This window comes from Berghia stephanieae, chromosome 1 (genome assembly GCF_034508935.2).
Source record: "Berghia stephanieae isolate SIO BIC M18660-M18661 chromosome 1, UCSD_Bste_1.3, whole genome shotgun sequence".
NCBI lineage: Eukaryota > Metazoa > Mollusca > Gastropoda > Nudibranchia > Aeolidiidae > Berghia > Berghia stephanieae.
Window position 1 is genome coordinate 108,555,512 of NC_088360.1, and position 17,500 is coordinate 108,573,011.

Sequence of the window (17,500 nt, forward strand, 5' to 3'; positions counted from 1 at the left end):
GTTGGTCCGTTATACTTCCGGATGGCCATGTTGTGAACTTATTAGCCAAGTGCATGCTATCTATACAGTTTAGTGAGAATTACTCATAAACGTGGATGGCAAAAAAAAAAAACATTAACAAAGACCCAAGTGACGTCAACTTCTTTCTATTTATAACAATGTTTAATTTCCCAGTAGATTTTTGGCTTATCAAAACATGGAATTTGTGACATACTCACACGTGCTCGGACAAACATAGTTGGTTGTTTATAAACAATGAAGTGAATGAATTCGACCTTTTTCTGATCATTGTTATTGTTTTCATACCCGCAAATGGGTGACTAGTTATCACACAATTTCAATCATATTATAAACGTTTTAGTTTACACATAGATTTCTGTGTTGGTTTTATTCATCAAGCGGAAGAACAGTGGGTATTTTACGTATACTAATACCATCAATAGTAAAATATGTGTAGTTTGCTTTGTTTACCAATCGCTGTCATTGTTTGCATTATGACAACTGTCCGAGAGGCGTGGCTATCAATGCGTCTATAAGATTTAGCTTTAGTGCCGTCTTTTAAGAGATATTTAATTTTCACAGTCATTGTGTTATAATCTTTGATAGTATTAATATAATCATGCAGATAGTAACTAATATAGCATATTAACTTATTTGTCTTAAATTTAAATGTAGAGTTATTTACACCGTTTAAAACCCAAATTATTTCTTGAAATGAAATAATAATCTATTTTTACAACCTTGTACTGTTTAGAAGACTCCTACCCAATCTATTATCTACTTTCTTTTACTTTAAAACAAATAATAAATAACCAAAATCCTGTGATCGCGCAAAATAATATATTTATTCTTCAGATGAAATATTTACACAACCGTCATAATACGATTTTAAAAAAATGAATTATAACACCATTTAACTTTTAGATACCAATTTATAAATTATTTTCGTATTCATTTATATTTAAAACATTCAAATGCAAGAATTCTAACATAAGTATTATCCGACACCTAGTCACTAGATTTATGTGTTGTTCCGCTAAACTTTTAAAGACTTTTAATAATCGTTGCTAATTTTTATTTCATTTCTTTACATAGATATTTCCTTTAAATATTACCGAATTGTGTGAAACAGAATTTTTATTTCAATACAAGGATGAATAAAGTATTTCTTATCTTCATCCATCGTGGCTTGTGTTCTTGAGCGTTGCCGGTCAGAGCTGTCTCCACGAATCACGATCCTCTTCGGTGCGCATGAAATCTGTGTTGTTTTTTAAATCACGTTTGGCCATTCTCAGGTTAATTAGATATGTCATTCTTTGTCTTCCTCTAGCTCTCTTTCATTCGATCATCCCAGATGTTACCAACTTTATACCAATATATTATCTTATCTCATCCTATCTTAACTCACTCAACCCTAATCCCGACTATATCCGAAGTTTACCAGGGTTAAATTTACCCCATGCCTATCTATTACATTGTTTTGAGACAAATGATAGGCCTAGTATCAAAGCTAATGTTTTTAGTTTTTTACACGTTGATGATAATTAATGAATAAAACTATCTACAATGTCAATGCTCATTTTAAATACATTTTTTTGCAATTTTGAAAAGTAGCAATAATCACTAGGATTGAGTGAGTTAAAATCGATCGCTCTTTTAGAGAATAACCAAGTCTCCAATATTTGATTTCACAGGGTGCTGCTTTTGTACTCCAGACGGCCGGCATGGCATTGGGATGCTTGGTTACTGCTTTAATAATCGTGCCCCTCCTTTATCCACTACAGATCACTAGTGCTTTTGAAGTAAGTGGAAGCGGACAGAGATAGAAGTACATTCCTGTAATAGGGTTCAACAGTCGTGACCTCACTTCCCTCGTAATGACGCAGAGTAACTTAGTAACTGGTTCTAAACTATCGGAACAATGGGGGACGCCCTTATGAAATATTCTCAGACGGGCATTAACGTGAATCCAAAGGAGAAAATCATGCATTATAAATCCGATCATGTTTTGACTTTTATACATGTTGATCACGACATGTGAAAAAGTTTACAGATTTTCTTTGTTTAGAACCAAGCTGCTCGTTGCTGGGCGGATGTGATATCAGACGATTGAATCCTATTGGTTGAAGTCCAGCTTCAAAAGTGTTGTCATAATTAAATATATGAAAAAGCATGTATGAAACAGTGTCAGACTAAGCAAAACAGAAAATATAAGAGAAAAAAAAAAAGATATTAAAAATAACACATCTTAAAAATTCAGTTTTCCTTGACTGGGATCGAACTTCAGACTTTCTGATTACCAGTCAGACATGTTGCCTTTACACGACAGGGGCTTTCTGTGCATCGTCTGGCCCTGTTTCAGACTTTTACACCATTGACTTCTCCCTGATTTGCATTATCAATAGCAATAACAAAAAACAGAACAACAAGAACATTAAGAATAACATCAACTTCTTCTTCTTCTTCTTCTTCTTCTTCTTCTTCTTCTTCTTCTTCTTCTTCTTCTTCTTCTTCTTCTTCTTCTTCTTCTTCTTCTTCTTCTTCTTCTTCTTCTTCTTCTTCTTCTCTTCTTCTTCTCTTCTTCTTCTTCTCTTCTTTATTCTTCCTACTTTCTTCTTCTCTTTCTTCTTCTTCTTCTTCTTCTTCTTCTTCTTTCTTCTTCTTCTTCTTCTTCTTCTTCTTCTTCTTCTTCTTCTTCTTCTTCTTCTTCTTCTTCTTCTTCTTCTTCTTCTTCTTCTTCTTCTTCTTCTTCTTCTCTTCTTCTTCTTCTTCTTTTCTTCTTCTTCTTCTTCTTCTTCTTCTTCTTCTTCTTCTTCTTCTTCTTCTTCTTCTTCTTCTTCTTCTTCTTCTTCTTCTTCTTCTTCTTCTTCTCTTCTTCTTCTTCTTCTTCTTCTTCTTCTTCTTCTTCTTCTTCTTCTTCTTCTTCTTCTTCTTCTTCTTCTTCTTCTTCTTCTTCTTCTCCTCCTCCTTTTAACACTTTGAAATGTACATTCGAATTTTTAAAAAAACACATATACACAAATGCTTATAAATTGTTTATTCACAGTATCTTGAAATAAGGTTTAAATCAAGAACGGCGCGTCTGGTAGGGACCACCATGCTGATTATATCCCAGGTAATGCTTTTGTTTTTACCTAAGTAGCATCACTTTAAATCAATGTATGTCGTAAGCGCCAGTTAAATTGCAAGCTTGACCTCACATATCTATTGATCGGGGCGAAGTGGTCGAGGGGTTAAGGCATTGTACTGTGATCCGGAAGGCCCCGGGTTCGAGCCCCGCTTCGGGCACTTTCGTTTTTTTCCTTGAGCAAGATTATTAACCCCCACTTTGCTCACTTGGACCACATGGGTGATTCCTGTTGACATCAGACATCCTGTTTGATGGATTATCTTTATTCCTTCATAGAATGCTTAGGCGACGGGATCTTATGGTACGTAATTAAATACCTTCCTTCAGACCCATTAGGTTTACCCCGGTTTGTCTAGCGAGAAACGGCCTATGATCGTTGCTTGCTACCCTATTTATAGGAACCTAGTCGTGAAGTATTTTCTACCAGATCTAACAGAGCAAGCTACCCAATTACTGCTGGATAGAAAGATCCTTCATAAATATGTAACTTGGTACTTCGCAAAGTCCCAGGTTTAAGAACTTTTTTTTCCAAGATGGATATTTGAAAGAAGACCTGAAAGCTGGCCAACAGTTATAAAAACGAGTTTTTTTTTCAGGGTATGGCGTTTAGTTAGAAAAAGCTTCCTTTCAGTCCAATAATAGGAGATGAAGGTAGATTACATTTGAGGGATTTCCTTGAGATCGATCCCGGGTGCAGTCGAGATTTTTTTCTGACCCCCTGTCAACCCAGCAGTGATTGAGTAGAAATGACTTTGCGATAGACTAGCGTCCTAGTGTAGTAACCAATTGTCATTGTCTGCTTCACGCTATATAAACCGGGATAAGCGCCGGCTCCATGGCGGAAAACTGACTAAATAAGATCAAAGAGAGAGGGAATGGGGATACCCCTCTGAAGCTCATTATGGACGGCGCCATCGTTTCGAGCCGAAATAAGTCCCGGGAACCCTTGTAAGCAGCTTCCCTGACTACGAACAGAGATGCATGTACGAGATGGACGTCGGTTTGGACGAATTCCTTCCCTCGAGGGGGCTGGGACATACACTCCTCTAAGCCTAGTGAGAAGTTGCCAGGTTTCTACACCAGTAAGAGGAGACATCGGATGGTAGCGAATCGGCTTCGGTCGAAGACCTGCCTCACGTCAAAGTCGCTTCATCAGTGGGGACTTTCCACCTGTCCAACATGTACCCGATGTGGATTAGACCCAGAAATCGCAGAGCATCAAGTTGAACGGTGTGTTGTGACCAAGCTTCGGGCGGGTTCGCGACGGAACACGTATGTGCTAGGGACTTTGCTGATTGGTCGACGTAATAACATAATAGTTTGAGCACAATAAGAAGCTGCTGCCTTTTGAAGATAAAGACGTTGAACTCTCATACATATCAGATATTTAGAGAGGTTAAATATTCCACGGTCAAAATTTGATTTTGTTTCATATTTCCTTTTTCGCAGCTGATTTATATTGCAACGGTTTCATTTGGACCATCCACGGCATTCAACATTGGTGAGTTACCAACTATGACCAACGTAATCAAATCATTAATTAGCTAACTATAACTATTACACTTTCTACTTTTACTATTCCCAACCACAACTGATATAAATGCCATCTTACTGTACGGCTATGAGGTCTAGTAGTATGAGACTTGCCTTACAAACTCGGTGAGAGGGGGGGGGGGGGTCCAGAGTTTGAGTCCTTTCACTGCAACGATACCCAGGTGTAAAATGAGTAGTTGGGTGTAAAACGCGTTGTCTCTGTGAAAAAGAATTGTGATACTGTTGTACAGGCGTCATATCTAGTCCTGCATGTTAAGAAATGATGCTGACTAGTAACCCTCTGGAAAGCGTTTTGAGCAGTTATGAGGATATTGCGAAACATAAGTGTTTGAAGCCTTTATTGTAATAGCAGCAGCAGCAGCAGCAGCAGTAGTAGTAGTAGTAGTAGTAGTAGTAGTAGTAGTAGTAGTAGTAGTAGTAGTAGTAGTTGTTGTTGTTGTTGTTGTAGAAGTAGTAATAGTAGAATGGAAATAGTAGAAGTAGTAATAGTAGTTGTAGACGCAGTAGTAGTAACTATACTAGAAGTAACAATAGTAATAGTAGTAGTATTAATAGTCGTAATGATAATAGTAGTAGAAGGAATTCTTGTTCTCGTTGATGTTGTAGTGTTAATAATATAAATAATAGTAGAATTTTACTTCGGAAAAATGTTGTAGTTTTTCGCAAAGCCATTTCATGATAGGACTGAAAGCCCTATGTCACGTGTAATTACTAAAATGATTTTTTATGTTTCAAATGTCCATCTTTCTAAACAAATATTCAAATTTTACAGTGACAGGGTTCCCCGTTGAGGCGACACTGGTAGTCATGGCGGCCATAAGCACATTTTACACCAGCATTGTAAGTACATATCCACCCGTCAATAAGCACATTTTACACCAGCATTAAAAGTACATGTACACATTGTCAATAAGCACATTGCACACCAGTATTGCAAGTTCACATTCACGGCGTCTATAACCACATTCTACACAAGCATTGAAAGTACATATTCACGGCGTCTATAACCACACTCTACACCAGCATTGTAAGTACATATCCACCCGTCAATAAGCACATTTTACACCAGCATTGAAAGCACATGTACACATTGTCAATAAGCACATTGCACACCAGTATTGCAAGTTCACATTCACGAAGTCAATAACAACACTCTACACCAGCATTGAAAGTACATATTCACGGCGTCTATAATCACACTCTACACCAGCATTGAAAGTACATATTCACGGCGTCTATAACCACACTCTACACAAGCATTGAAAGTACATGTACACAGCGTCAATAAGCCCAATGTACACCAGCACATGTAAGTACATATTCACGACCTCAATAACCACATTCTTCACCAGCATCGTAAGTACACATCCACATTAATTCAAATTTATTATCCCGATCCCCACTTCCTATGGCTGTGTAGTCTATGTTTGTCACGTGCTTTCGGATCGGAAGGTCCAGGATTTAAGTCCCTCTCTGAGCGGTGCATATTTGGGTCCTTGGAAAAGGCTCTTTTCTCATATTCTCTAACTACACTCAAGTGTTAAATCAGTACCTAACCGTGAACAGCGTTGTTTGTCGGGGAAAAAAACTTGCAGCATTGTTATCGCCTAACAGTCGTCATTTTTCATCCTTCATGTTAAATGTTGCTGTTGGCTAGGGACCCCTTGTAAAGTATTTTGAGCACATTTAGTGAATATTACGCAACACCAATGTTCAACTTGTTTTCTTCTCTCCCTATAACCATATTTTAAGCTCATTATTACCTGTTCCATCCTGGAACGACACAAAGAGAAGCCGAGGCATCCTTGTGAGATGGCAAGCATAAGGACGATTATTAATTCATATAGATTCAACAGATATTTGGAAATAACGGTTTACCAGAGGGCTCAATTGGTAGAGCACTTGCCTCACAAGCAATAGAATCGTGGTCGATCCCGGATGCAGTTTATACTGACTCCCCCCCCCCAACCACCTCCCCCTTCTCCACCCAGTATTGGTTCGTCAACTGGGTCTGTCACACCTTGCTAATTTACTTTGTGTTACATCCAAAGGATAGCTAGCAACTGCTATTTTCCGTTTCACGGTGTAGAAACCGGGATAAACTCAAGCTCCACGGCCCTGGTGGCTCAGAAGGACTACTTTTGTAAATAACATGTGTAATATTTTTACTGTTCTCAAACAGGGAGGTATAAAAGCCGTGATATGGACTGACGTGTTACAGTGTTTGATAATGGTTTCTGCGGTTTTAGCTGTTACCATCCAGGTGTGGTTAATTCTTCTTATTCGTCTTTTACTCACTCTTAATCTCCTCCTCCTCCCCCTCCTCGCTATTAGTCCACTCAGGATAATCGCAACATCTTGGCATCAGCAAAAGCAAATTTGATTGGAATAACTTTCACTCTTTTGTTCTCAACATTTATCAGAGTGAAAGAGATTAGCCGTGATGAGAGACAGTAAGGCTTTAACTAAACTCGTTAGTCACAATGCACAGTTGTCAAACCCAAAACAAAGGATATCACCCTTGTCTCTCTTTAATGTCATTGTCTACCTGTTGTCAAGTCCATGCCGACCCCCCTCGACTCCTTGTTAATGGCCACAGATGACATTACAAACCCATACTGCAAAGTCTCGTCCTCTTGTGCCTGTTCTAGTTTGATGATACACTTGTAGCATTAAATCCCACTCACTCTCGATTCTTCAACCTGTCACGATTAAATTTAATCATATTTTGTTTACTTGATTTCTTGAATCTGCCACTTTTTGGGGGGAAAATTTGTTGCGATTAACCGAAGTTTGTTGCAATTAACCAGTGACTTTTATATAGAATTAATTCCGTTTCTTGGGAAATGTTGCAATTAACCGAAAGTTGCGATTAACAGAGTTGCGATCATCCGGAGTGGACTGTATTATTATTATTATTATTATTATTATTATTATTATTATTATTATATATTATTATTATTATTATTATTATTATTATTATTATTATTATTATCATTATTATTATTATTATTATTATTATTATTATTATATCATCATCATCATCATCATCATCATCATCATCATCATCATCATCATCATCATCATCATCATCATCATTATTATTATTATTATTATTATTATTATTATTATTATTATTATTATTATTATTATTTTATTATTATTATTATTATTATTATTATTATTATTATTATTATTATTATTATTATTATTATTATTATTATTATTATTATATATTATTTATTATTATTAATATTATTATTATTATTATTATTATTATTATTATTATTATTATTATTATTATTATTATTATTATTATTATTATTATTATTAATATTATTTAATTATTATTATATTATTATTATTATTATTTATTATTATTATTTATTATTATTATTTATTATTATTATTATTATTATTATTATTATTATTATTATTATTATATATACATTATCATTATCATTATTATCCATAGTGATATCATCCTAGCTAAGATTGCTATTATTAGAGAACATCTCCCCCCCACCCCCGACCCCAACAGGATAGTAATCATTATGTATTGTTGTGCGTTCGCATGATGTAACTGTAGTAATTATTATTTTTACAGGGATGCCTCAAAGTAGGTGGGCTATCAACAGTCTTTGAGATCAATGACGAATGGGGCAGACTAAAAATATTTAAGTAAGTCACCAGATATATAGAAACAAATTCATTAATGTTACCAAGAGAATATAGTACAAAATATCTTTTTTTAGTATTTATTTTTTACCAGCCATCAGAATTCTTTACGCCCTCCCGCACAACATTATAAGATACCGCGGCAAAGGCATTACATGAAGGAATATCGATAATCCATCAAACAGGTCTAAATGTCAACAGGAATTACCCATGTTGGCCAAGTGAGCAAATTGGAGGTTAATCAGAAAGTGCCTGAAGCTGGGGTCGACCTCGGGACCTTTCAGATCACAGCACAATGCTTTTAAGCATTCGGCCACTTTGTCCCCATCAGAAATAGAATTAACAAAATCATTTATATTGGTTAGGGATAAAGCAAAGATTTTGATACCATAATTGTTATGGTAAGCATCCGTAAAATAACTTTTGTTTGACAATCATGTTTAAAATCTATTTTAATATTTGAAACTTTTTTTTTCTCGAAATATGTCATCCCGAGATGACACTGAAGCTCAACATTCTGTCTCAAACTCAATATTCTATCTCAAATTCTATATTCTATCTCAAGCTCAATATTCTGTCTCAAACTCAATATTCTGTCTCATCCTCAATATTATGTCTCAAACTCAATATTCTAACTCATGCTCAATAATTTATCTCAAGCTTATTTTTTTGGATCAAATTAATAAATAACTTTCATTCGAGAAAGTGAGATCAATTTCTTAATCTTTCAAGATAGCTAGCTACATCAACTCTTATATTTCTGGTTATAACGGCTTAAAGCTCAATATTAGACTGTTTGTGGTCTTTTGACGCTGGCCTTCGTACCTAATGGGCGGCTATGTGATCTAGTGGTATGACACCCGTCTTCGGATCAGAAGGCCCTGGGTTCGAGCCTCGCTTGGCGCATAGTTGTGTCCTTGGAGAAGGCTCTTTACTCACATTCTCTCACCGTATTCATGTGTAAAATGAGTACTTGGACGTTAAGAGCGTTGCATCTGTCCGGGAAAAAAATGTAATATCGCCTAAAAGGCGTCATGTCTCGTCCTACATGTTAAATGTCGCTGTTGGCTAGAGACCCCTTCTAAAGCGCTTTGAGCACGTTTAGTGGATATTGCGCTGTATAAAAGCTTAATTCTTTAAAATTCTTTAAAAGTCTAAAAAAAGCGCACTCTTAGCGGCGCAAAGTGAAAAAGACTTCTCACTCGTATACTCTCACATGTTCCTATGTCTGCATTAGTCAGTAAATGGAACTGTCACGTAATGTCAAGGCAAGGAGACATATAAATACCAAAAATCTACTCCAACCATAGTTAGCATGATATAATACATGGAAATTGAACTGTCACGTAATGCTATACCACACAGACTTTGAAAAAAAGGCTTTGTTGGTTAGTATAATTTTATAATACACGTATAAATTGAACTGTCACGTAATTCTATACCATACAGACGTAGAAAAAAAGGCTTTATTGGTTAGTATAATTTTATAATACACGTATAAATTGATCTGTCACGTAATTCTATACCATACAGAAGGTAGGAAAATGTTTTATTGGTTAGTATGATTATATAGTAAGCGTACATTGAACTGTCACGTAATTTTATACGATACAGACCAAGAAAAAAAACAATGTCTGACTTTGTTTTGATTATGCACACATGTGAATGAATCCGTTTGAGTTTTAAAAGCCATAATTGGGCAAATGTTATATATATATAAATCTTTAATATAAGTGATCCAAATGTCATCAACATACATGTATAATCCTAAAAGTAACGACAACCCAGTGAACACGAGTCGGTTGCTCTGCTTCAGAAAAAGAGAAAAACAATCGACGCAACAAAGTCAGTACTGCGCATGGCCAGCACAACGATTTTCAATCACGGCTCGGACAGGTCTTCCTCTGGTGTTTATCTTGGGGTATATATGTCATTTATATGGTGTGTTGTCATTCCATTCTGTTTCAACAATGTTCCAAAGCTCGTAAGCATTACTTGCTTGGCACTGTTGTTCCATTGTAGGTATTTTTAGGAGATCTCAGAAGTCCTGAATGAGATTGGGGAGCGGATCTACAGCTGCTGCTGCTGGCCACTAGAGTACCAAGATCTTATTCTCAGTTAGTAAAGCGCTTTGGGTATATTTATTGGATATTGTGCTATATAAACGCTCAAGTCTTTTTTTTTAAGATGAGGTTGCAGAGAAGGCCTTCTCGCTCCAACTTGAAATATAGTTTTCCACAGCGATGTCAGAGACATGAGAGAGTGGTTGGTTGTGTGTCGAGTAAATGTCCGATCACCATTGGCCGTTGTTATTCGGGGTTTTGCCTGTCCGCCAATTTGGTCCCTCACATGCCCTTTCGTTGTCGAACTTGGCAAAAATAGAATAACAGGTAGCCGTAACATTGAAAAGCTGTGCCACCTCAGCTACTGGCAGTTTAACATGAATATGGCCAAGTACACCATCTCTCTCTCTCTCTCTCTCTCTCTCTCTCTCTCTCTCTCTCTCTGTCTCTCTCTCTCTCTCTCTCTCTCTCTCTCTCTCTCTCTCTCTTCGAGGGTCAGTTTCGGTATTTTTTCGAGAGGAAAATAATTGAAATAAAATTAATTATAAAATAATTTCACAGAGATATATTTTTAAAATTTAGAAAAGCAGATAATTTGTAAACAGTAAAAGTCAATATGGCGATTTAAATCAGGGTACATTTATGCAAAAGGGTTCTTTCGAGAATTTAAGAACTGACGTTTTTAAGATTGTCCTCGTATCATTCTGCATGATTCCTTCTTTGCCTCATTTTCGAAGTCGAAATATCCAGTTGCCTTACAAAAATATTCACAATTCCCCCTATAATTGTGACCCTTCGCCTCAAAACGCTATTAAGTCGGGGCGGTTAAGATGTTGACAATCGAATTTATAGCCAGAAATATCAATCTTATGTTGAGTTTGTATGTTTTATTGAGGAGAATGGATACCATATTTTAGGGGGCTGATGTCAACAATTTATATTTTTGACCAGTTTTAACATTAAATTAACCTTTTAAGCATCTGGTTCGTTCCGACATAATACCGTTTTGAGACGATGGGTCACAATTGACATATTGCAATATAACTAAGCATGTGTATTGTTTGATAATTGCTCTTTTAGGTTATATAAAATTCTTGACTGTGACGTAGTTAAGCAATAGTAATTTAGCGTATAAAAATATGTTAAGCTACTATTGCACATGTGTATAAAATACAAGTGGATTAATTATCTGCCAAGTAATTATATATCATAACACGTTAAAATACAATGTCTGCATTGGCAAGTATGCCATATCATAATGCACGTTAATTGAACTTAGGTGAAATACTCATAACATCCGTCAGCCAAGTTAATCACACCAAATCACAAAACTTTGTGTAACCTTTAACGTTTATAGTCTGTTTGATATAATTTAGTGAGAACTAATCACTATCAGGCTTTATAAAAATAATAACAAGGAGCCAAGCGACGTCATCCTCCTCCTTTCTGTTACAACAGCTTTGATCCCGATCCGACTGTTCGTCATTCCTTCTGGTCCCTGATCATTGGCGGTAGTGTAGCCTGGTTGAGGGTGTCTGGCATTTCTCAAGCATCCGTACTACGATACAAATCCCTGCCAACGATACGGAAAGCACAAATGTAAGACATATAAATTATACGATTCTTTCATCTCTTTGTATAATTTATAAAACGAGTTAATTTTTTTTCGTCCTCAATAACACAACGAGCTTGCGAGTATGTGTTATTGCACTATAAAAATGTAACGATTTTAATAAATACAAAGAAATGAAAGAATACGTTTATTCTGCCCCTCCAAGTAATATTATTAGATATTTTGTAACCAAATGGTATGGTATTAGTACTTCTATTCACCATAATTTGTATCTTTCTCCTTCTGCTTGAATGACAATTTGACTCCTATCAAGGTGCTCGACAGAAAGGAACAGGTCATCATCTTCAGACTGAGAACACGACACAACCAGTTAAAGGAACATATGTGGAGGATGTCCAGAGCAGGTGCCTCTGGACAATGTGACTGCGGACTTGAAAACGAAAATGGACATCATGTCCTAATGGAATGTCTAAGGTACAACCAGTTGAGAAGGAACTTCTGGCCTGACCCAACCCCAAACTCAAAGAAGCTGTACGGCAGTGAGGACGAACTCAGGACCACTGTGGGCTTCATTCACCAGACCGGACTGACCATATGACGTGACGGGAACGAAGAAGAAGAAGAAGATGACCCAAAACTAGAAACGTTGGATTTGTATTCATGCGCACCAAAAGATTATTTATAATTACCAATCATCTGTCTTTTGCACCTAATTTCACACCAATAAAATTAAAATGTGCGCAAATATTCTGCAATCGTTGAATAAATATTTTATTCAACGAGTTCAAAGCATTATTCAACGATTACGTATTTAACTAAGATATGATAGGGTTTTCCAATGAAATGAGGTGGAATAATATATCTTAATAGGGTTCAACAGTCACTTCCCTCGTAATGACGCATAGTAACTTAGTAACTGGGTCTAAACTATCGGAACAATGGCGGACGCCCATATGAAATACTTCTCCGACGATCATAAAAGTGTATCCAGACGCATTATAAACATTATACATCTGATCATGTTTTGACTTTTATACATTCTGGTCACATGACATGTGAAAAAGTTCTAACCAGCATGAAGTACCGATTTTCTTTGTTTAGAACCAAGCTGCTCATTTCTGGGCTGACGTGACATCAGACTATTGAATCATATTGAACTTTGGCACCAGATTTCTCAGCATTCTCTCTTCAGTTCTGTGATTTATTGTCACGAAATTCTCTCAGACCTTTTCGTGTATTTTTACGATTGTTATAGCGGGAAGAAATTGTTTATATTTTGAATAAAACATATTACCATCAATAAATAGTATGCGCTTGGCTAAGAAGCTCACAACATTGCCACCCTGAAGTAAAACGGACCAACACACAAAACTATCTGTAACCTTGAACGTTTATCTTCTGGTTAATACAGTTTAGTGAGGATTACTCACAATAACAAAGACCCGAGTGACATAGATGAGTCACATATATATGGAAAGATCCCCTAAGTTTCATGTCTCGATAGTATCAATTTCCTTCAGAGCCATTAGGCCCGTGGAGCTGGAGTTTATCAGTTGCCATCGTTAACACAATATAAATAGTATGCGCTTGGCTGAGAAGCTCATAACATTGCCATCCGGAAGTATAACGGACCAACACACAAAACTGGGTGTATCCATGAACGTTTATAGTCAGGTTAATACAGTTCAGTGAGCGTTACTCATAAACGCGGATGGCAAAAAACAATAACAAAGACTTAAGTGACGTTATATTCGAACTATCTATAGCCTGACACTAGAACCCTCTAAGACTGGCAGTTTGACGTCATTTTTTAGGTTTGTGTGGCGTCTAGTGAGTTGTCGTTTGTAGAGCTGAAGGAAACAAGGTATTTCATTGGTTGAACTATTGAATACGACTCACGATTTGTTTTCTTTTGTGGCAAAAGACCGGCATTTTGACCTCATTGTTTGGTCAGTGTCTGGTTATAATTTTACGATGGCTACGGTTTATCACCGTTTCTTTAGCGTGAAATGGACAATAGCAATAGCTTATTACCCTTTGGATAGGACGCTAGTCCATCGCAAAGTACGTTCCACCAGATCTAACAGACCCAGCAACCCAAGCACTGCTGGGTGGACAGGGGAGTCAGGAGATCTAACAGACTCGGCCACCCATTGACTGTAGAGAAGACAGGGGGATCAGAAAAAAAACCCCAACTCGACTGTACCCAGGTCGATCTTTGTCCCTTTGCGTGTGAAACGAGTGCTCTACCAACTGAGCTATCGAGATCCCCTACTATCAATTAAGTCTAGAGTTAGTCCATGAAATAGAGTGACTAAGTAAGTAAGACCTCTTTTTAACATCGATTAATAATAAAATTGCTACCCTGGCTATAAATTTTCGGCGCTGCACTGCGGCTGTCGCCTCGGTTATTCCAGTCTTTCCTTGGAATAGACCCTAGAGAAAAATTCCCCCTGTATGAATAAAGGGAATTTAATATTTTATTTTTAAAATTTATTTTAATCTTTACAAATTGGGTCCCCTTTGTATAGTAATAATCTTTTATAGGTATGTACTCAAACAGAAACCTTGAGATTGAGTGGTGATTAGCTCAAATTGGTGAGGCCAAAGGTACTTCGTAAGGTTGGCACTCAATCGTTTCAATTGGATTCAGTAGTCTGATGTCACGCCGCCCGGCAACGGCGGTCATCTTGGTTTTAAACAAAGAAAATCATTACTTTTTATTCTTCATGCTGGCAAGAACTTTTCACATGCCTTGTGATCAGAATGTGTAAAAGTAAAAACATGATCAAATTTATGTTTTTTTCCCCTCTGAATACGCTTTTATACTCGCCGGAGAAACATTTCATACGGGCGTCCGCCATTGTTCCGATAGTTTATAGCCAGTGTTACTAAGTTACCATTCGTCATTAGGAAGGAAGTGACGTTACTACTGTTGAAGAGTATTGGTGAGGCCAAAGATACTTCGTAAGGTTGGCACTCAATCGTTTCAATTTGCCGCCCCTCAATGTTGGAATTCCCTGCCAGCATCTGTTAGGTCATCCTCATCCTTTAAATTTCTAAAAAACTGGCCTAAAAATCCATTTGTTTCAAATATAATTAATTGGTGCTTATGTATTGGGAATGAGATTAGCGGAAGAGTAGCGTCCCTTGATTGAACGTCACCCATAGTCTATGACGTCACCGGCGGAAAAGTTATTAGAGACAGAATGTCATGTTGGTTGTACGCATGCGTCTCTCGTCCTCGCTTCTGGTGAAAGCGGTTTGAGACACTTTAAAACAAAATGGACGTTCTCTCTGTAAGGTGACGTCCAATCAAGGGACGCTAATCTTCCGTTAATCTCATTCCCTATCTCTGTAATTCAATTGATGTCAATGTAAAGCGCTCGGTTCCTGTTTAGAAGTGGCAAGGCGCTATAATGTGTGCTATTTATCATCATCATCATCATCATCATCATCATCATCATCATCATCATCATCATCATCATCATCATCATTATCATTATTATTATTATTATTATTATTATTATTATTATTATTATTATTATTATTATTATTATTAAATTTAATCCGGACCATAATTGGCACCCATCGTCTCAAAACGGTATTATGTCGGAACGAACATTTTGCTTAAAAGCCGAATTAAATGTAAAACTGGTCAAAAATAAATATTGTTGGCATTGGCACCCTGAAATATGGTGTCCATTCTCCTAAAAAAACATACAAGATCAACACAAGTCTGATATTTCTGACTATAAATTCAATTTTCAACATCTTAACCATCCCGACTAAATTAATACCGGTTTGATGCGAAGGGTCACAATTGCAGTTGACGGCGTCTACTTATATGCGGGTATGACATTCGAACACACTTATGGGCCGAGTTTAAAATTGTTTCAATGGACATTGCTTGGCGTCATTTTTGAGATTCCATTACAACAATGAGCCCATAATGATTTGGGTTATCAGACCTGCAAATAAGTGCACGTCGTCTTTTGACTATCTATCAGACCTGTAAATATATGAATATGGTAATACCATCGATACATGTAATAAGGTTATTACAGATTGTTTATTACTTTACCTCATCACATTGCCACCTTTAAATGATACACTGAATTTTGCACTTTAAACTAAAAGTATTAAACACGACGTGAACTTAATTTTAGGTCTGGTAACCCAATTCCTTATGGGCTCATAGTTGTTCATTACAACAATGTTAAACTAGGCCCAGAAGTGGGGTTGGATGTTAGACCAGCGTATATGTACACGTCGATTAAATATGTTTGAGTAGGTCTTTTCTTTCCATTCAATCGTCTTCACGTCCTTTTCTAATCGTTTCTTTTTCTGTGTTTCATAAACAGAAATTGGACATCAAAACCAGCTTGGCCTTTTCAGGATTTTATCATCTGTTCCAGTTAACTAAAATAATGGGGGTCCCAATAGCTCAGTGGGTAGAGCACTCGCTTCACAAGCAAAGGGACTGAGAGCGATCCCGGGTGCAGTCGAGATTTTTTGTTCTGCCCCACCTGTCCACCCAGCAGTGAATGGGTAGCTGGGTCTGTTTGATCTCATAGAGGTGATTTGCGATAGACTAGCATCCTATACAAAGGGTAGCAAGCAATTGCTATAGTCCGTTTCGCGTTATAGAAACCGGGATAGACTCTAGCGCCATGCACCTGATGGCTCCGAAGAACTATAAAAAAATTGATGTTTTTCTTTTAAAATTTAAACAGGTCGACACTGGGGACTATGGTTCTTGTCAGCTTTATAAGTCTTTGCTGTTTATTATGTGGAATTGTGTTGTTTGCGTACTACGTCACCAGAGATTGTGATCCTGTCGGCAAGAAACTCGTTCATAGTTCAAACCAGGTAAAAATTAATATAACATATTGTTTGCCCAACAACAAGAAAAACAACAATAATAATAGCAGCATCAACAACACCCCATCCACCAATAACTAAATAATAAATTGAAATCCCCTCTATTCATCTAATAGGGGGAAATTTGTCTCTAGGCTCTATTCTAAGGGAAAAATGAAATAACCCAGGCGTCAGCCGCAGTGAAAGGCCGCGAATTGACCGAGGGCAAAGTGATTTCCTCAAGGCCACACAGCGCAGCGGTGGGTGATCGAACTTGGTACCTGTCGAGTACGAAGCAAAGACCGTATCGCTGAGCAACGCTGCCCCTATGTTACATATTAACGAGAAACTGCTCTCAATATTAGATAACAAGAAAAAAAATTAAAACAAAACAAAACTAGACAAAATATACGCATAGAGAAATGATCTATTGATGCTATGCGTTTAGGTAAAATATTCACAACATTCTCCAGCCAGATATATCGTACCAATGCACAATACTGTATGTAACCTTGGCCGTATATTTTCTGATTGACAGAATATTGTGAGGACTAATCAATATCTTTAATGACTGTTTAAAAACAATAGAAGGAGCCGACTAACGTCAATTTCGTTTCTTCTTTATCATATATAGCGCTT

The 17,500-nt window shown here is 36.8% G+C and overlaps 1 protein-coding gene across 9 annotated transcripts in view; it reads left to right on the plus strand.

The window, feature by feature from the left end:
- The window catches only part of LOC144962693 (sodium-coupled monocarboxylate transporter 1-like), a 54,718-nt gene that overhangs the window by 22,338 nt on the left and 14,880 nt on the right, over window positions 1-17,500 (plus strand). For all 9 annotated transcript variants that reach the window (XR_013643512.1, XR_013643510.1, XR_013643511.1 and 6 more), the window contains 8 exons: window positions 1,695-1,802; window positions 3,047-3,115; window positions 4,580-4,631; window positions 5,457-5,524; window positions 6,867-6,947; window positions 8,292-8,365; window positions 11,884-12,024; window positions 16,735-16,870. Coding sequence is in view for 6 of the 9 variants with exons in the window: in XM_078895839.1 (XP_078751965.1) it covers window positions 1,695-1,802; window positions 3,047-3,115; window positions 4,580-4,631; window positions 5,457-5,524; window positions 6,867-6,947; window positions 8,292-8,365; window positions 11,884-12,024; window positions 16,735-16,870 (729 nt within the window). In the remaining 3 variants the exon portion in view is untranslated. The remainder of the gene's footprint in view (window positions 1-1,694; window positions 1,803-3,046; window positions 3,116-4,579; window positions 4,632-5,456; window positions 5,525-6,866; window positions 6,948-8,291; window positions 8,366-11,883; window positions 12,025-16,734; window positions 16,871-17,500) is intronic.